At 37.2% G+C, this 21,973-nt stretch overlaps 1 protein-coding gene across 6 annotated transcripts in view; it reads left to right on the top strand.

The window, feature by feature from the left end:
• LOC144436074 (uncharacterized) overlaps positions 1-21,502 on the top strand; it is a 201,940-nt gene extending 180,438 nt beyond the window's left edge. For all 6 annotated transcript variants that reach the window (XM_078124743.1, XM_078124744.1, XM_078124746.1 and 3 more), the window contains 6 exons: positions 2,288-2,594; positions 4,124-4,297; positions 15,420-15,623; positions 15,890-16,033; positions 17,794-18,015; positions 19,438-21,502. In XM_078124743.1, coding sequence (XP_077980869.1) covers positions 2,288-2,594; positions 4,124-4,297; positions 15,420-15,623; positions 15,890-16,033; positions 17,794-18,015; positions 19,438-19,479 — 1,093 coding nt within the window. In that variant the 3' untranslated portion in view covers positions 19,480-21,502. The remainder of the gene's footprint in view (positions 1-2,287; positions 2,595-4,123; positions 4,298-15,419; positions 15,624-15,889; positions 16,034-17,793; positions 18,016-19,437) is intronic.
• The last annotated feature ends 471 nt before the right edge of the window (positions 21,503-21,973 follow it).

The following is a 21,973-nucleotide window of genomic DNA, read 5'->3' as shown; positions in this document are numbered from 1 at the left end:
TAAACATTTATAGGTGATTATCATATGTGTAGACTAAACATTTATAGGTGGTTATCACATGTGTAGACTAAACATTTATAGGTGGTTATCACATGTGTAGACTAAACATTTATAGGTGGTTATCACATGTGTAGACTAAACATTTATAGGTGGTTATCATGTGTAGACTAAACATTTATAGGTGATTATCGCATGTGTAGACTAAACATTTATAGGTGGTTATCACATGTGTAGACTAAACATTTACAGGTGGTTATCACATGTGTAGACTAAACATTTATAGGTGGTTATCACATGTGTAGACTAAACATTTATAGGTGGTTATCACATGTGTAGACTAAACATTTATAGGTGGTTATCACATGTGTAGACTAAACATTTATAGGTGGTTATCATATGTGTAGACTAAACATTTATAGGTGATTATCACATGTGTAGACTTAGGTGGTTATCACATGTGTAGACTAAACATTTATAGGTGGTTATCACATGTGTAGACTAAACATTTATAGGTGATTATCACATGTGTAGACTTAGGTGGTTATCACATGTGTAGACTAAACATTTATAGGTGGCTATCACATGTGTAGACTAAACATTTATAGGTGGCTATCACATGTGTAGACTAAACATTTATAGGTGGTTATCACGTGTAGACTTAGGTGATTATCACATGTGTAGACTAAACATTTATAGGTGGTTATCACATGTGTAGACTAAACATTTATAGGTGATTATCACATGTGTAGACTAAACATTTATAGGTGGTTATCACATGTGTAGACTAAACATTTATAGATGATTATCACATGTGTAGACTAAACATTTATAGGTGATTATCACATGTGTAGACTAAACATTTATAGGTGGTTATCACATGTGTAGACTAAACATTTATAGGTGGTTATCACATGTGTAGACTAAACATTTATAGGTGGTTATCACATGTGTAGACTAAACATTTATAGGTGGTTATCACATGTGTAGACTAAACATTTATAGGTGATTATCACATGTGTAGACTTAGGTGGTTATCACATGTGTAGACTAAACATTTATAGGTGGTTATCACATGTGTAGACTATACATTTATAGGTGGTTATCACATGTGTAGACTAAACATTTATAGGTGATTATCACATGTGTAGACTAAACATTTATAGGTGGTTATCACATGTGTAGACTAAACATTTATAGGTGATTATCATATGTGTAGACTAAACATTTATAGGTGGTTATCACATGTGTAGACTAAACATTTATAGGTGATTATCACATGTGTAGACTAAACATTTATAGGTGATTATCACATGTGTAGACTAAACATTTATAGGTGGTTATCACATGTGTAGACTAAACATTTATAGGTGGTTATCACATGTGTAGACTAAACATTTATAGGTGATTATCATATGTGTAGACTAAACATTTATAGGTGGTTATCACATGTGTAGACTAAACATTTATAGGTGGTTATCACATGTGTAGACTAAACATTTATAGGTGATTATCACATGTGTAGACTAAACATTTATAGGTGGTTATCACATGTGTAGACTAAACATTTATAGGTGGTTATCACATGTGTAGACTAAACATTTATAGGTTGTTATCACATGTGTAGACTAAACATTTATAGGTGGTTATCACATGTGTAGACTAAACATTTATAGGTGATTATCACATGTGTAGACTAAACATTTATAGGTGGTTATCACATGTGTAGACTAAACATTTATAGGTGGTTATCACATGTGTAGACTAAACATTTATAGGTGGTTATCATATGTGTAGACTAAACATTTATAGGTGATTATCACATGTGTAGACTTAGGTGGTTATCACATGTGTAGACTAAACATTTATAGGTGGTTATCACATGTGTAGACTAAACATTTATAGGTGGTTATCACGTGTAGACTAAACATTTATAGGTGGTTATCACATGTGTAGACTAACTTATGTCAAAGCTCAAATAAATAAATAAATGAAATAAATAGATAAATATATAAATAAATAAATAAATAAATAAATAAATAAATAAATAAATAAAAATATATATTTACTGAGGACTGATCATAGTTTGATATTGGTAGAAGTCAAATATATAAACCAGACATAGTTATGATATGGCATTTAAACCCTAATTGATATGGTACAATAAAACTTTATCAATAGAAATAAACTTACTTTATCAGTGGAGAACTCCATGATCTAATAATAACTATAGTAACAGACGAATTATACACAAGTATAAACATGTTTATTGTACTTAATATCTTTCTAGACATGTTCCATGTGCCAGTGTACTAGTACGGATCAAAAGAGCTCCAATGGGTCCAAATAGGAAAGCTATGGAATCTGACCGAGTACCTGAAGCAGACTGGGCTAGGTTTGGATTGATGGTGCCAAGACCACTGTATGCTGATGGACTTTATTTATCCATGACATGTGATCCTACAAGGGGAGAGAAACAAATGTTTCATACTCAGCTCCGTAGAAAGTTGGTGAGACAACGGGAAGTGATCTCCTTGATTGGTGATGGTAGAGAGAAGAAGTTAAGAACTGATAAGAATATTGTACAGTGGATTTCAGTAAGTTGTCATGTCAAACAGTGTTTGTCAACAGATTGATAAAATTAATTACCACACACATATCTACAGTACTAAGCTGGAGTTTGTCCAGGGGTATTTTCTGATTTTACCGATGGATTTGAAAAATATTAGCGGCGTTATGTTTACAAAATAGTTGAACATGAAATTGATGGAATTCATCACTGTGTATGATGCCTGTCAAGCACTACTCACATATGAAAAGATTAGACCTATAGTCTCTATTCAAAAGTATAGTATGAACTCCAGCTTACACCTGTTCATAATTAACCCCCAAAGGGCGGAGCCTGATGGGGGCTTCTACACTGGGTTCCGTTTGTCTGTCCGAACGCCTGTCATTCCGTCCATCCATATCCATCTGTATCTCCAATATGCATGTGCCAATTTCAACCAAACCTGGTACAAATGTCAAACGTTATGGAGGGCATATGCACATCAATTGGTTTTACAACCCTCATGACAACAGCGAAATGGCCGGCCATATTTGTTGTAAATAATCACACTTTTAACTCTTGAAGTTTAACAGATAGAGATCTCATTCAAGTGTATTCATCCATGTTATCAATCATGAGCTTTTTAATGGCACGTTGACTTTTGACCTTGACCTCCATCTTCAAGGTCAAATAGCCATATTATTGTCAAAGTGTATATGTATATCTCTGATATGCAAAGACTCCATTTTTGTTATAAATATTCACATTTTGGCCGATAACTCTTGATGCTTAACAGATAGAAACCCTATTCAAGTGCCTTCGTCGTGCTTATCAATGATGACCTTGACCGTCATCTTCAGGGTCAAATAGCTGTCTTCCTATTTTGAAATCATTAAAATAATATAAATATTAATGCTAATGTGCCTGAAATTGTCAAGGATCTACACATAATAGATAACAAATGAACAGCTCTTTCAGGTGTTGTCAGTGTATATTTTTGATTGCCTTAAAGGACATGCCATAGTTGTTGTCCTTTTTGAACAGACAGCCTGCAACATAATGTACAAACTAAAGAACTTGTTGTAGTCACTACAAAAAATACTTTTTTGGGGGTCTATGTCTTCCATGAAGACTTGTTAGATATTACATCATTGAAATCAAAAGCAATATAAAGTAACTGATGATACATTTAATTCTTTCTATGAAACCTTAGAAAAGGAGGGTTTCAAAAGTACACTACAGAGCTCAACAGTTCTAATAGCTTATGTACACTTCTGGTTTATACAGCACCACTAGTGGCCAAACTAAACAATCTTTTATTTTGTCTTTCTGATAACCAGACAATGTGAAACCATTTTTGTCCCACTTTACTTCCTCCTGCTTACAAATATATCTAGTCACAATCAAATAGATTTTTGATAAAAAACGTACAATACCAAATAGTACATAACTATAGCTAAGCTGTCAAAACAATATAAAAAGAATTTACTTTTGGAAATGTCATTGCACAACAAGTAATTAAACCTTGCAGAAAACACAATTTGATATTTGGATATGGTATTGGTGTGTTGTTGACAGGCACAGTTGACTAGACTAATGGATGTACCACCTCTAGACCTTGACATGAATCTTGTATGTCGATACCAACAACACCATGGTATAAGAGTGGCCATAGATGGTGCTATGAATTTACCCTGGACCAAATTTACTCATGTTGCCATTTGTTTGAACCCTCCTGGAAGCTTTTACTATGTAAGTATATTTATATATTACTGCCCTATATGGTAGAGGGTCTGACACTCTGATGTGCAGAATGACGATAGAAATTATTACCAGTCCTGTTTTAAAGGTGCAAATGTCCACCTTAGGATGTCATAGTTTTATAACATGCCAAGTTTGTTTGTATGATGGTATAGGGAAATGTTTATTCATTTTTTGTGAGGACAACTGAATTTATATGGTTTAATAGTGCTATAGGGCCTAAAAAGATAATTGCTTGGTTCCGGTTACCCGGCCCCCACCTAGTTTTTCAGTGCTGATCCTAAACTTCTTTTTATATATTCAAGAGAAAAAAATGATAAAATCATAAAAATTGTGAAGTCCCGCAAGAAATTGTGGATGCAGGAACTAACATCAACTTAAAAAGACAATATAAAAGTGTTTTTGCACAACTGAAGTAGGTTCAGTAGTGCTATAGGCATGGGGAAATGTCAGTGTGTGTGTGTGTGTGTGTGTGTGTGTGTGTGTGTGTGTGTTTCGTGTAAGGTCTATGGTGTATTTGCTGGGGACATTACTTAGGGTGTGTTTAAGATTGGAAATTGTTCAAATGAAAATGATCACATCAGGGATGTGCATTTTGGGTCAAAAAAATGATTTGTGGTGTTAAAAAAAACTTTGACTCTGGTAGAGATTGGTGTATGGACATTACAAGGCCAGTATGAGGTAATGTGGTAGAGATTGGCATATGTACATTACAAGGCCAGTATGAGGTAAAGTGGTAGAGATTGGCATATGGACATTACAGGGCCAGTATGAGGTAATGTAGTAGAGATTGGCATATGGACATTACAGGGCCAGTATCAGGTAATGTGGTAGAGATTGGCATATGGACATTACAAGGCCAGTATCAGGTAATGTGGTAGAGATTGGCATATGGACATTACAAGCCCAGTATGAGGTAATGTGGTAGAGATTGGCATATGTACATTACAGGGCCAGTATGAGGTAATGTGGTAGAGATTGGCACATGTACATTACAGGGCCAGTATGAGGTAATATGGTAGAGATTGGCATATGTGCATTAAAGGGCCAGTATGAGGTAATGTGGTAGAGATTGGCATATGGACATTACAGGGCCAGTATGAGGTAATGTAGTAGAGATTGGCATATGGACATTAAAGGGTCAGTATGAGGTAATGTAGTAGAGATTGGCATATGGACATTAAAGGGTCAGTATGAGGTAATGTGGTAGAGATTGGCATATGGACATTACAGGGCCAGTATGAGGTAATGTAGTAGAGATTGGCATATGGACATTACAGGGCCAGTATGACTTAAGGTGGTAGAGATTGGCATATGGACATTACAGGGCCAGTATGAGGTAATGTGGCAGAGAATGGCATATGGACATTACAAGGCCAGTATGAGGTAATGTGATAGAGATTGGCATATGTACATTACAGGGCCAGTATGAGGTAATGTGGTAGAGATTAGCATATCGACATTACAGGGCCAGCATGAGGTAATGTGGTAGAGATTGGCATATGGACATTACAAGGCCAGTATGAGGTAAAGTGGTAGAGATTGGTATATGGACACTACAGGGCCAGTATGAGGTAATGTAGTAGAGATTGGCATATGGACATTACAGGGCCAGTATCAGGTAATGTGGTAGAGATTGGCATATGGACATTACAAGGCCAGTATGAGGTAATGTGGTAGAGATTGGCATATGGACATTACAAGCCCAGTATGAGGTAATGTGGTAGAGATTGGCATATGTACATTACAGGGCCAGTGTGAGGTAATGTGGTAGAGATTGGCACATGTACATTACAGGGCCAGTATGAGGTAATATGGTAGAGATTGGCATATGTGCATTAAAGGGCCAGTATGAGGTAATGTGGTAGAGATTGGCATATGGACATTACAGGGCCAGTATGAGGTAATGTAGTAGAGATTGGCATATGGACATTAAAGGGTCAGTATGAGGTAATGTGGTAGAGATTGGCATATGGACATTAAAGGGTCAATATGAGGTAATGTGGTAGAGATTGGCATATGTACATTACAGGGCCAGTATGAGGTACTGTGGTAGAGATTTGCATATGGACATTACAAGCCCAGTATGAGGTAATGTGGTAGAGATTGGTATATGTACATTACAAGCCCAGTATGAGGTAATGTGGTAAAGATTGGCATATGTACATTACAGGGCCAGTGTGAGATAATGTCGTAGAGATTGGCATATGTACATTACAGGGCCAGTATTAGGTAATGTGGTAGAGATTGGCATATGGACATTACAAGGCCAGTATGAGGTAATGTGGTAAAGATTGGCATATGGACATTACAGGGCCAGTATGAGGTAATGTGGTAAAGATTGGCATATGGACATTACAAGGCCAGTATGAGGTAATTTGGTAGAGATTGGCACATGTGCATTAAAGGGCCACTATGAGGTAATGTGGTAGAGATTGGCATATGGACATTACAGGGCCAGTATGACTTAAGGTGGTAGAGATTGGCATATGGACATTACAGGGCCAGTATGACTTAAGGTGGTAGAGATTGGCATATGGACATTACAGGGCCAGTATGAGGTAATGTGGTAGAGAATGGCATATGGACATTACAGGGCCAGTATGAGGTAATGTGATAGAGATTGGCATATGTACATTACAGGGCCAGTATGAGGTAATGTGGTAGAGATTAGCATATGGACATTACAGGGCCAGTATGAGGTAATGTGGTAGAGATTGGCATATGGACATTACAAGGCCAGTATGAGGTAAAGTGGTAGAGATTGGCATATGGACATTACAGGGCCAGTATGAGGTAATGTAGTAGAGATTGGCATATGGACATTACAGGGCCAGTATCAGGTAATGTGGTAGAGATTGGCATATGGACATTACAAGGCCAGTATGAGGTAATGTGGTAGAGATTGGCATATGGACATTACAAGCCCAGTATGAGGTAATGTGGTAGAGATTGGCATATGTACATTACAGGGCCAGTGTGAGGTAATGTGGTAGAGATTGGCACATGTACATTACAGGGCCAGTATGAGGTAATATGGTAGAGATTGGCATATGTGCATTAAAGGGCCAGTATGAGGTAATGTAGTAGAGATTGGCATATGGACATTACAAGCCCAGTATGAGGTAATGTGGTAAAGATTGGCATATGTACATTACAGGGCCAGTGTGACATAATGTGGTAGAGATTGGCATATGGACATTACAAGGCCAGTATGAGGTAATGTGGTAAAGATTGGCATATGGACATTACAAGGCCAGTATGAGGTAATGTGGTAAAGATTGGCATATGGACATTACAGGGCCAGTATGAGGTAATGTGGTAAAGATTGGCATATGGACATTACAAGCCTAGTATGACGTAATGTGGTAGAGATTGGCATATGGACATTACAGGGCCAGTATGACTTAAGGTGGTATAGATTGGCATATGGACATTACAGGGCCAGTATGAGGTAATGTGGTAAAGATTGGCATATGGACATTACGGGGCCAGTATGGGGTAATGTGGTAGAGATTGGCATATGGACATTACAGGGCCAGTATGAGGTAATGTGGTAAAGATTGGCATATGGACATTACAAGCCCAGTATGAGGTAATGTGGTAGAGATTGGCATATGGACATTACAGGGCCAGTATGACTTAAGGTGGTATAGATTGGCATATGGACATTACAGGGCCAGTATGAGGTAATGTGGTAAAGATTGGCACATGGACATTACAGGGCCAGTATGAGGTAATGTGGTAGAGAATGGCATATGGACATTACAAGGCCAGTATGAGGTAATGTGGTAGATATTGGCATATGTACATTACAGGGCCAGTATGAGGTAATGTGGTAGAGATTAGCATATGGACATTACAGGGCCAGTATGAGGTAATGTGGTAGAGATTGGCATATGGACATTACAAGGCCAGTATGAGGTAAGGTGGTAGAGATTGGCATATGGACATTACAGGGCCAGTATGAGGTAATGTAGTAGAGATTGGCATATGGACATTACAGGGCCAGTATCAGGTAATGTGGTAGAGATTGGCATATGGACATTACAAGGCCAGTATGAGGTAATGTGGTAGAGATTGGCATATGGACATTACAAGCCCAGTATGAGGTAATGTGGTAGAGATTGGCATATGTACATTACAGGGCCAGTGTGAGGTAATGTGGTAGAGATTGGCACATGTACATTACAGGGCCAGTATGAGGTAATATGGTAGAGATTGGCATATGTGCATTAAAGGGCCAGTATGAGGTAATGTGGTAGAGATTGGCATATGGACATTACAGGGCCAGTATGAGGTAATGTAGTAGAGATTGGCATATGGACATTACAAGCCCAGTATGAGGTAATGTGGTAAAGATTGGCATATGTACATTACAGGGCCAGTATTAGGTAATGTGGTAGAGATTGGCATATGTACATTACAGGGCCAGTATTAGGTAATGTGGTAGAGATTGGCATATGGACATTACAAGGCCAGTATGAGGTAATGTGGTAAAGATTGGCATATGGACATTACAGGGCCAGTATGAGGTAATGTGGTAAAGATTGGCATATGGACATTACAAGGCCAGTATGAGGTAATGTGGTAAAGATTTGCATATGGACATTACAAGGCCAGTATGAGGTAATTTGGTAGAGATTGGCACATGTGCATTAAAGGGCCAGTATGAGGTAATGTGGTAGAGATTAGCATATGGACATTACAGGGCCAGTATGAGGTAATGTGGTAGAGATTGGCATATGGACATTACAAGGCCATTATGAGGTAAAGTGGTAGAGATTGGCATATGGACATTACAGGGCCAGTATGGGGTAATGTAGTAGAGATTGGCATATGGACATTACAGGGCCAGTATCAGGTAATGTGGTAGAGATTGGCATATGGACATTACAAGGCCAGTATGAGGTAATGTGGTAGAGATTGGCATATGGACATTACAAGCCCAGTATGAGGTAATGTGGTAGAGATTGGCATATGTACATTACAGGGCCAGTGTGAGGTAATGTGGTAGAGATTGGCACATGTACATTACAGGGCCAGTATGAGGTAATATGGTAGAGATTGGCATATGTGCATTAAAGGGCCAGTATGAGGTAATGTGGTAGAGATTGGCATATGGACATTACAGGGCCAGTATGAGGTAATGTAGTAGAGATTGGCATATGGACATTACAAGCCCAGTATGAGGTAATGTGGTAAAGATTGGCATATGTACATTACAGGGCCAGTGTGAGATAATGTCGTAGAGATTGGCATATGTACATTACAGGGCCAGTATTAGGTAATGTGGTAGAGATTGGCATATGGACATTACAAGGCCAGTATGAGGTAATGTGGTAAAGATTGGCATATGGACATTACAGGGCCAGTATGAGGTAATGTGGTAGATATTGGCATATGGACATTACAAGGCCAGTATGAGGTAATTTGGTAGAGATTGGCACATGTGCATTAAAGAGCCAGTATGAGGTAATGTGGTAGAGATTGGCATATGGACATTACAGGGCAAGTATGAGGTAATGTGTTAGAGAATGGCATATGGACATTACAAGGCCAGTATGAGGTAATGTGGTAGAGATTGGCATATGTACATTACAGGGCAAGTATGAGGTAATGTGGTAGAGATTAGCATATGGACATTACAGGGCCAGTATGAGGTAATGTGGTAGAGATTGGCATATGGACATTACAAGGCCAGTATGAGGTAATGTGGTAAAGATTTACATATGGACATTACAGGGCCAGTATGAGGTAATGTGGTAAAGATTGGCATATGGACATTACAAGGTCAGTGTGAGGTAATGTGGTAGAGATTGGCACATGTACATTACAAGGCCAGTATGAGGTAATGTGGTAAAGATTTGCATATGGACATTACAGGGCCAGTATGAGGTAATGTGGTAAAGATTGGCATATGGACATTACAAGGCCAGTGTGAGGTAATGTGGTAGAGATTGGCACATGTGCATTAAAGGGCCAGTATGAGGTAATGTGGTAGAGATTGGCATATGGACATTACAGGGCCAGTATGAGGTAATGTGTTAAAGATTGGCACATGTGCATTAAAGGGCCAGTATGAGGTAATTTGGTAGAGATTGGCATATGGACATTACAGGGCCAGTATGAGGTAAGGTGGTAAAGATTGGCATATGGACATTACAGGGCCAGTATGAGGTAATGTGGTAGAGATTGGCATATGTACATTACAGGGCCAGTATGGGGTAATGTGGTAGGGATTAGCATTTTGACATTACAGGGCCAGTATGAGGTAATGTGGTAGAGATTGGCATATAGACATTACAAGGCCAGTATGAGGTAATGTGGTAAAGATTGGCATATGGACATTACAGGGCCAGTATGAGGTAATGTGGTAAAGATTGGCATATGGACATTACAAGGCCAGTATGAGGTAATGTGGTAGAGATTGGCATATGTGCATTAAAGGGCCAGTATGAGGTAATTTGGTAGAGATTGGCATAAGGACATTACAGGGCCAGTATGAGGTAAGGTGGTAGAGATTAGCATGTGGACATTACAAGGCCAGTATGAGGTAATGTGGTAAAGATTGGCATATGTACATTACAGGGCCAGTATGAGATAATGTGGTAGAGATTGGCATATGTACATTACAAGGCCAGTATGAGGTAATGTGGTAGAGATTGGCATATGTACATTACAGGGCCAGTATGAGGCAATGTGGTAGAGATTGGCATATGTACATTACAAGGCCAGTATGAGGTAATGTGGTAGAGATTGGCATATATACATTACAGGGCCAGTATGAGGTAATGTGATAGAGATTGGCATATGGACATTACAGGGCCAGAATGAGGTAATGTGGTAGAGATTGGCATATGTACATTACAGGGCCTGTATGAGGTAATGTGGTAGAGATTGGCATATGGACATTACAGGGCCAGTATGAGGTAATGTGGTAGAGATTGGTATATGTACATTACAGGGCCAGTATGAGGTAATGTGGTAGAGATTGACATATGGACATTACAGGCCCAGTATGGGGTAATGTGGTAAAGATTGGCATATGTACATTACTGGGCCAGTATGAGGTAATATGGTAGAAATTGGCATATGGACATTACAGGGCCAGTATGAGGTAATGTGGTAAAGATTGGCATATGGACATTACAGGGCCAGTTTGAGGTAATATGGTAGAGATTGGCATATGGACATTGGAGGGCCAGTATGAGGTAATGTGGTAGAGATTGCCATATGTGCATTAAAGGGCCAGTATGAGGTAATGTGGTAGAGATTGGCATATGGACATTACAGGGCCAGTATGAGGTAATGTCGTAGAGATTGGCATATGGACATTACAGGGCCAGTATGAGGTACTGTGGTAGAGATTGGCATATGGACATTACAGGGCCAGTATGAGGTACTGTGGTAGAGATTTGCATATGGACATTACAAGCCCAGTATGAGGTAATGTGGTAGAGATTGGCATGTGTGAATTACAGAGCCAGTATGAGGTAATGTGGTAGAGATTGGCATTACAAGGCCAGTATGAGGTAATGTGGTAGAGATTGGCATATGTACATTACAGGGCCTGTATGAGATAATGTCGTAGAGATTGGCATATGGAGATTACAGGGCCAGTATGGGGTAATGTGGTAGAGATTGGTATATGTACATTACAGGGCCAGTATGAGGTAATGTGGTAGAGATTGACATATGGACATTACAGGGCCAGTATGGGGTAATGTGGTAAAGATTGGCATATGTACATTACAGGGCCAGTATGAGGTAATATGGTAGAGATTGGCATATGGACATTACAGGGCCAGCATGAGGTAATGTGGTAAAGAATGGCATATGGACATTACAGGGCCAGTATGAGGTAATATGGTAGAGATTGGCATATGGACATTACAGGGCCAGTATGAGTTAATGTGGTAGAGATTGCCATATGTGCATTAAAGGGCCAGTATGAGGTAATGTGGTAGATATTGGCATATGTACATTACAGGGCCAGTATGAGGTAATGTCGTAGAGATTGGCATATGTACATTACAGGGCCAGTATGAGGTACTGTGGTAGAGATTGGCATATGTACATTACAGGGCCAGTATGAGGTACTGTGGTAGAGATTTGCATATGGACATTACAAGCCCAGTATGAGGTAATGTGGTAGAGATTGGCATGTGTACATTACAGAGCCAGTATGAGGTAATGTGGTAGAGATTGGCATATGTACATTACAAGGCCAGTATGAGGTAATGTGGTAGAGATTGGCATATGTACATTACAGGGCCAGTATGAGGTAATGTCATAGAGATTGGCATATGGACATTACAGGGCCAGTATGAGGTACTGTGGTAGAGATTGGCATATGGACATTACAGGGCCAGTATGAGGTACTGTGGTAGAGATTTGCATATGGACATTACAAGCCCAGTATGAGGTAATGTGGTAAAGATTGGCATATGTACATTACAGGGCCAGTATGAGGTAATGTGGTAGAGATTGGTATATGTACATTACAGGGCCAGTATGATGTACTGTGGTAGAGATTGGCATATGTACATTACAGGGCCAGTATGAGGTAATGTGGTAAAGATTGGCATATGTACATTACAGGGCCAGTATGAGGTAATGTGGTAGAGATTGGCATATGTACATTACAGGGCCAGTATGAGGTAATGTGGTAGAGATTGGCATGTGTGCATTACAGAGCCAGTATGAGGTACTGTGGTAGAGATTTGCATATGGACATTACAGGGCCAGTATGAGGTACTGTGGTAGAGATTTGCATATGGACATTACAAGCCCAGTATGAGGTAATGTGGTAGAGATTGGCATGTGTGCATTACAGAGCCAGTATGAGGTAATGTGGTAGAGATTGGCATTACAAGGCAATGTTAACTGTTAATGTTTAATTAGAAAATTTGCATATTAATGAAATCAATTAATTAAGCAATATCTTAAGACTGCATACTTCAATTTCAATATAATTTAGTATATTCGTTACACATAACAACATACATATGTCCTATAAAATTTGTTGATGGACCTTACAGCGTTAATGAATATTTTGCATAATTAGTATTTTTTGGTAATTAGGCTATATCTTAGGAATGCATACTTCATATTCAACATAATTTAGTACATACATTAACCATAAGAAAACACATATGTCCTACCACGTTTGTTGATGTACCTTACAGTGTTAATGAATAATTTGCATAATTGATAATTTTCGGTAATTAGGCTATATCATAAGAACACATACTTCAATTTCAATATAATTCAGTACACACATTAACCATAACAATCACATATGTCCTGTAAAGCCTGTTGATGTACCTTTCAGTGTTAATGAATAATTTGCATAATAAATGATTCTTGGTAATTAGGCTATATCTTACGACTGCATACTTCAATTTCAATACAATTCAGTACATACATTAACCATAACAAATTGTGTATGTCCTATAAAGTTAGTTGATGTACCTTACAGTATTAATGAATAATTTGCATAATTAATTATTTTCGGTAATTAGGCTATATCTTAAGACTGCATACTTTATTTTCAATACAATTAAGTACATACGTTAAACATAACAGAGTGCATATCTCCTATAAAAGTTGTTGATTTTGTTTGAAGATTTAGTGAATAATTTTGATAATTAATTATTTTCAGTAATTAGGCTATATCTTAAGATTGCATACTTGAATTTCAATGTAATTTAGTACATACGTTAACCATAGCAAAGCAGATATGTCCTATAAAATATTTGATATAGCTTGCAGTCAGTTTTAATGAAAAATTTGCATAATGAATGATTTTAGGTAACTAGGTTGTATCTTAAAAATGCAATCTTCAAATTTCGTATAATATGGTACAAATATCAACCATAATGATACGCACCTGTCCTATGAAGTTTGTTCCTACTTTTACCTTTAATGAGTATTTTGAATAATGAACGATATTCAGTAATTAAGCAGTATCATGCACTCTTCAAATTCCGTATATTTTGGCACATACATTAACCTAAGAAAGCATGCTTGTCCAAAAACAAAGCCTGTTAGCATAGTTTTTTTTAGTTTAATGAGTTATTTGCATAATTAGTGATTCCCTTACGGGAGGCATTCAGTTTAAATCTGGTATGTTATTAAATTAGTCTTAGATAGTATCTTGCAGAAATCACAATATAACTGGTTCTATTATGGGATTTAATCCTCTCATTCAACAATCTATGTAGAGTCACTATAGAGTAATTATAATTGAATATGAATCAATATATTATATTTCCTTTGTTGTAATCAAGACACCTGAATCCCACCCCCATCATCACCCCACGAGTTGAGGTATGTAAGACCCCAAATACAGGAGAAGTGAGAGCACAACTGAGACTCTCAAAATGGAAAACGGAGAACATGCTAAGTGAGACCGTATTTGAGACTCTCATATATCAAATAGACTGTAATTGCAAGCAAACCTGAGATCGTCTTCGAGACGAGTAAATGGTAGCCTCACAGCCTAGTATTTCGGCTAGTGTAGCCCAGACAACTTATGTGTAATTCAAACCTCAATCTGTTCAACTACACATACATATCTCATTTTGTATTCTAATGACGTCACTGTTGAATCGTCATTGGATGCCGTGCATGTCGTTTGTTTGTTTGTTTGTTTCAATTTGCGCACGGTTGGGCTGAGTGACCATGATTTGTGTCTGATCATGTGCTGTGTTTAGCTAGCTGCATCCGTTGGTCATGCAATGACTTCTGTTGCTGTCCGCTGTTTATTGTTTACAAGTCTCAAATCCAGTCTCAGATATGGTCTCACTTTAGACTTCCTTCAAAATAGAGTCTCAGAATCAGTCTCACTTATGGTTTACATGGGGTCTTATATATCTGATGAGTTAGCATATAATGACATGTATACTGTAAATGTACTGTGAAATTACATTTCTTCTCTCTGATTGTACACCTAGTATCACCCACCAAAGAAAATATTAGTCCCAAATTATGAAATGAATCATTTACATTGGTCTGCCCTCCCCTAGACTACAGTGATTATGACTTATTTCCTCTCATTCAGTCCAGAGTAATAACAACTATATCTTTGGTACTTTGTTATATGCAGGGAAATGATCAGGCACCATATGACAGACTATTCTTCACAGAGGAGTTAGATCTAAACAGTAATTTCAAAGCTCCAGTATGGCAAGATGGCTGGCATTGGTATCCAAATAGACACTTCCATAAATATTTAACTTTAGTTATCCATCTACAAGAGATTGGAGTGACAGTTCATACAGATAGATACAAGTATGGACTTATGGATCAGGTATGATGATTAGTATTCAAAATGATAACATCTATACACATTCAAATTTTCAACTTTATTGTTTCTTATTGTTTGTTTGATTGGAGTTGGATAATTTAATGATATTTGATAAATTATGTTGGTTTTCTGTGGTTTAATTAGAGCAAAGTATGCCTCAGTTATATAGCCCTCTAATTATCAATTAGACAAAATCTTTTGTTTTTAGGTGATGGGAATCTTAATAAAACTGGTTTACACTGTCTGCTTCCTTTCTCTTCATTTTGCAGGCATGGACAGCAATCCAGATATTCACTGAAAAATATGCAATAACAGATACATTCCAGCTACCCTTGTATCAAGGTTCTCCTTCAGCAGAAATGATGAATGCCCTTTCTAGAGAGCCTTGTAAACAAGTGTTCACTCATAGCAGTGTAAGTTGAATGCCCTTTCTAGTGCGCCTTGTAAACAAGTGTTCACTCATAACATTGTAAGCTGAATGCCCTTTCTAGTGCGCCTTGTAAACAAGTGTTCACTCATAACATTGTAAGCTGAATGCCCTTTCTAGTGCGCCTTGTAAACAAGTGTTCACTTATAGCAGTGTAAGTTGAAAACCCTTTCTAGGGAGCCTTGTAAACTAGTTTTCACTCATAATATTGTAAGCTGAATGCCCTTTATAGTGCGCCTTGTAAACAAGTGTTCACTTATAGCAGTGTATTAAGTTGAATGCCCTTTCTAGGGAGCCTTGTAAACAAGTGTTCACTCATAGCAGTGTAAGTTGAAAGCCCTTTCTAGGGAGCCTTGTAAACAAGTGTTCACTTATAGCAGTGTAAGTTGAATGCCCTTTCTAGAGAGCCTTGTAAACAAGTGTTCACTCATAACAGTGTAAGTTGAAAGTCTTTGCTAGGGAGCCTTGTAAACAAGTGTTCACTCATAGCAGTGTAAGTTGAAAGTCTTTGCTAGGGAGCCTTGTAAATAAGTGTTCACTTATAGCAGTGTAAGTTGAAAGTCCTTTCTAGGGAGTCTTATAAATAAGTGAGGTTCACTCATAGTAGTTTAAGTTGAAAGCTTTTGTTAGGGAGCCTTGAAAACAAGTCTTAACCCATAGAAGTGTGAATGCCTTTGCTAGGGAGCCTTTTCGACAGGTTTTCACCAATATTTTATTCAAAGATTTATTAATATTAGAACAACTGAATTGAAATTCAGTAGTGCTATAGGCAGTGACAAAATATTACATGTGTATGTACAACATGTGTCTGTCTGTCTGTCTGTGTATGCGTGCATACGTGTGTGTGTGTGAACAACATAAAGTCAAAAACTGCCAGACCAACATAATTGCCTTGGTATTTGGTGGTAACATTACTTTGATATAAAGATGGAAAATTGCTGAAATGAATAAATACATTACATGAAGCATGTGTTTGCATGTGATAATGTATGTGTAATTATGTAAATGTATGTGTAATTATGTAAATTTAACATATAAGTATATGGTAACTGTTTTTGGAGTGTGGCTTACTAAGACATTTTCAATTCATTATTACCTTGTGGAGTCACGATGGGTGAATGGTTAGCGTGACCGGCTTGGAATCTACAGGTTGCAGGTTCGAGCCCTGTCGCTGCCTGCTGTTTGTTTCTGAGTGGCTAAAGTCCTTGGGCAAGATTTGAACCACGACTGTGCTTCAGTCAACCCAGCTGTATAATTGGGGACCTGGTAGGATGTAGGTTGCAATGTGAAGGCTTTAATCCTATGCGCTTAAATGGCTGCAATGGATTGTATGCTCCCCGGGGAGTTGAGGAAGACTAAAGGGCCGTTGTGCCGTTCTGATCCGAGCCAGGGGTAATAAATTGTAAAGCGCTTTGAGCACGGTGTGGGAAAGCGCTATATAAGAACCCAACATTATATAAGAACCCAACATTACCTATGTTTTCAAATTGTCAACACGTGTGATATGCGAGATACATGTAAACAGAGTACCACTAGCAGACATGCCAATTAACTTTGTAAATAAGTGTTCACTCAAACTAGTGTGACATTCTGTTTTTAGTATAACTGTCAAATTGTAGCTTGTAAAGCAAGTTTGTGGCATAATATTATCAAAGTTCAAGGTAGATGAATTGTACAAGAACTTGATAACAAACTTTGAAAGGATAATGGTAATTGATTATTTGTATATTGTCGTTGAATCTGTAGATGATACCTGCTGAGAATGCCTCTGTCTTTGTCAGAATAGCTGATGCTCGACGACATGAAGAGATCCCACAGCCTTTGGTAAATGCCAACACAGAATACATAGCACCACATAAACTTGCTGACTACACCAAAGAAGTACCATCTAAGTCATTGAAAACGCTCATACCACAGGGTAGGGAAGCCAGAGAGTTCAAAGTCAGTCTTGCTGCCAAGTTCAAAAGTGTAAGTATATCCATAGACCCAATATGCCATAACTTTGCATAGTTCAAAAGTGTAACTATATCCATAGACCCAATATGCCATAACTTTGCATAGTTCAAAAGTGTAAGTATATCCATAGACCCAATATGCCATAACTTTGCATAGTTCAAAAGTGTATGTCCATAGACCCAATATGCCATAACTTTGCATAGTTCAAAAGTGTAAGTATGTCCATAGACCCAATATGCCATAACTTTGCATAGTTCAAAAGTGTAAGTATATCCATAGACCCAATATGCCATAATTTTGCAAAATTCAAAAGTGTAAGTATATCCATAGACCCAATATGCCATAACTTTGCAAAGTTCAAAAGTGTAAGTATAGCCATAGACCCAATATGCCATAACTTTGCATAGTTCAAAAGTGTAAGTATGTCCATATACCCAATATGCCATAACTTTGCATAGTTCAAAAGTGTAACTATATCCATAGACCCAATATGCCATAACTTTGCATAGTTCAAAAGTGTAAGTATATCCATAGACCCAATATGCCATAACTTTGCATAGTTCAAAAGTGTAAGTATGTCCATATACCCAATATGCCATAACTTTGCATAGTTCAAAAGTGTAAGTATATCCATAGACCCAATATGCCATAACTTTGCATAGTTCAAAAGTGTATGTCCATAGACCCAATATGCCATAACTTTGCATAGTTCAAAAGTGTAAGTATGTCCATAGACCCAATATGCCATAACTTTGCATAGTTCAAAAGTGTAAGTATATCCATAGACCCAATATGCCATAACTTTGCAAAATTCAAAAGTGTAAGTATATCCATAGACCCAATATGCCATAACTTTGCAAAGTTCAAAAGTGTAAGTATAGCCATAGACCCAATATGCCATAACTTTGCATAGTTCAAAAGTGTAAGTATGTCCATATACCCAATATGCCATAACTTTGCATAGTTCAAAAGTGTAACTATATCCATAGACCCAATATGCCATAACTTTGCATAGTTCAAAAGTGTAAGTATATCCATAGACCCAATATGCCATAACTTTGCATAGTTCAAAAGTGTAAGTATGTCCATATACCCAATATGCCATAACTTTGCATAGTTCAAAAGTGTAAGTATATCCATTGACCCAATATGCCATAACTTTGCATAGTTCAAAAGTGTAAGTATATCCATAGACCCAATATGCCATAACTTTGCATAGTTCAAAAGTGTAAGTATATCCATATACCCAATATGCCATAACTTTGCAAAGTTCAAATATAAGCAATTCTTAACTTTGTATATATAAGTTAAAGTGACTTTTTACTTTGCAACACTATGATCTAGTCCGGGCAATTATTACAAAATTCAAAGTCACAAAATAAGTCCAGTGTCTGGTCAATGAAATTTACCTTTTTGACATAATTGTGATTTCAGTTGGTGTATAAACTAGCCTCAGAAGAAGATGACCTGAAGTAAAGAACTGACACCATTTCCAGCCATCAGTTGGTTGTACATGCATTTGTGACTTACAGATAGGCCATCCATCAGTCAACTGTACAGAGTGCATATGTGACTTACAGATAAGGCCATCCATCAGTCAACTGTACAGAGTACATATGTGACTTAAAATTGTCCTTAAAAAGGACAACTTCTTTGAAGACAGATAAAGCAAGGCTTTAGTCAATTGTACAGATATTAAGACAATTTCTTTGAAGAGTTGGAGCTGGCAAAGTAGGTGTACATGAATGGTGGAATACTGCTTTGAAAAGTTGATACAGATGAAGCCAGGCATTAGTATAAATGCATTGGTTGAACACTTTCTTTGGTGACTTAACATTGTAATGAAAGCTTCATTTGTGTGCATAAATTCAACATTAAATTCTTTGAACAAGCAGTTCAAAAATCAATTCAGGCATAAAGTTTTTTTTACATGTATAGGTTGAATCCTGACTTCTTTTATGAAATTATGTGAATGAAATATGAAAATATTTATAATATATACACTTACATCACATTTTTTTCATACAATGTATTTTGATGTAATATTTGTATCACCACAACCAAAGAGTATGTTTGATGTAAAGTGTTTATTCCAGACAGTTCATTGTATATGTTGTGACATTGAATGCTAATTGTACAAGAGTCTTTAATATGGCAATGAAGATGTGACTAGCACATTGTTGTATGTGTATGTCAACTGATAGACATGTATGACGATTCACTGGACAGAATTAAGGGAGCGAATGATACACTAATCAGTAACAATGTATGAATACCAAATTATCATTATGTTACCTGTGTCTAGCTGAATGCATGGTAACATGAATTGATCTAAGGTTAGAAGTCTTGGAACTCATATATACTATGAACAACATCTGAATCATTGCAGAACATTGCCTAAAAATATAAATATTGATTATTATTATGATGATGAAATTTTATTAGATTTGATTTAATTTCAGTAAATCAGATAGTCATGATAGGTTGAGCTGTTATGTGTTCTTATGTCATGAAGAGTCCATAGCATTGTGATGTTAATGTGATGTTTAATACATGTGATGGGAATTCTGTGTCCATAGCATTGTGATGTTAATGTGATGTTTAATACATGTGATGGGAATTCTGTGTCCATAGCATTGTGATGTTAATGGGATGTTTAATACATGTGATGGGAATTCTGTGTCCATAGCATTGTGATGTTAATGTGATGTTTAATACATGTGATGGGAATTCTGTGTCCATAGCATTGTGATGTTAATGGGATGTTTAATACATGTGATGGGAATTCTGTGTCCATAGCATTGCGATGTTAATGTGATGTTTAATACATGTGATGGGAATTCTGTGTCCATAGCATTGTGATGTTAATGTGATGTTTAATACATGTGATGGGAATTCTGTGTCCATAGCATTGTGATGTTAATGTGATGTTTAATACATGTGATGGGAATTCTGTGTCCATAGCATTGTGATGTTAATGTGATGTTTAATACATGTGATGGGAATTCTGTGTCCATAGCATTGTGATGTTAATGTGATGTTTAATACATGTGATGGGAATTCTGTGTCCATAGCATTGTGATGTTAATGTGATGTTTAATACATGTGATGGGAATTCTGTGTCCATAGCATTGTGATGTTAATGTGATGTTTAATACATGTGATGGGAATTCTGTGTCCATAGCATTGTGATGTTAATGTGATGTTTAATACATGTGATGGGAATTCTGTGTCCATAGCATTGCGATGTTAATGTGATGTTTAATACATGTGATGGGAATTCTGTGTCCATAGCATTGTGATGTTAATGTGATGTTTAATACATGTGATGGGAATTCTGTGTCCATAGCATTGTGATGTTAATGTGATGTTTAATACATGTGATGGGAATTCTGTGTCCATAGCATTGTGATGTTAATGTGATGTTTAATACATGTGATGGGAATTCTGTGTCCATAGCATTGTGATGTTAATGTGATGTTTAATACATGTGATGGGAATTCTGTGTCCATAGCATTGTGATGTTAATGTGATGTTTAATACATGTGATGCGAATTCTGTGTCCATAGCATTGTGATGTTAATGTGATGTTTAATACATGTGATGCGAATTCTGTGTCCATAGCATTGTGATGTTAATGTGATGTTTAATACATGTGATGGGAATTCTGTGTCCATAGCATTGTGATGTTAATGTGATGTTTAATACATGTGATGGGAATTCTGTGTCCATAGCATTGTGATGTTAATGTGATGTTTAATACATGTGATGGGAATTCTGTGTCCATAGCATTGCGATGTTAATGTGATGTTTAATACATGTGATGCGAATTCTGTGTCCATAGCATTGTGATGTTAATGTGATGTTTAATACATGTGATGGGAATTCTGTGTCCATAGCATTGTGATGTTAATGGGATGTTTAATACATGTGATGGGAATTCTGTGCCCATAGCATTGTGATGTTAATG

This window comes from Glandiceps talaboti, chromosome 6 (assembly GCF_964340395.1).
Source record: "Glandiceps talaboti chromosome 6, keGlaTala1.1, whole genome shotgun sequence".
Classification (NCBI taxonomy): Eukaryota; Metazoa; Hemichordata; class Enteropneusta; family Spengelidae; genus Glandiceps; species Glandiceps talaboti.
Note: the sequence above shows the minus strand (reverse complement) of the source record. Positions and strands in the feature narration are given on the sequence as shown.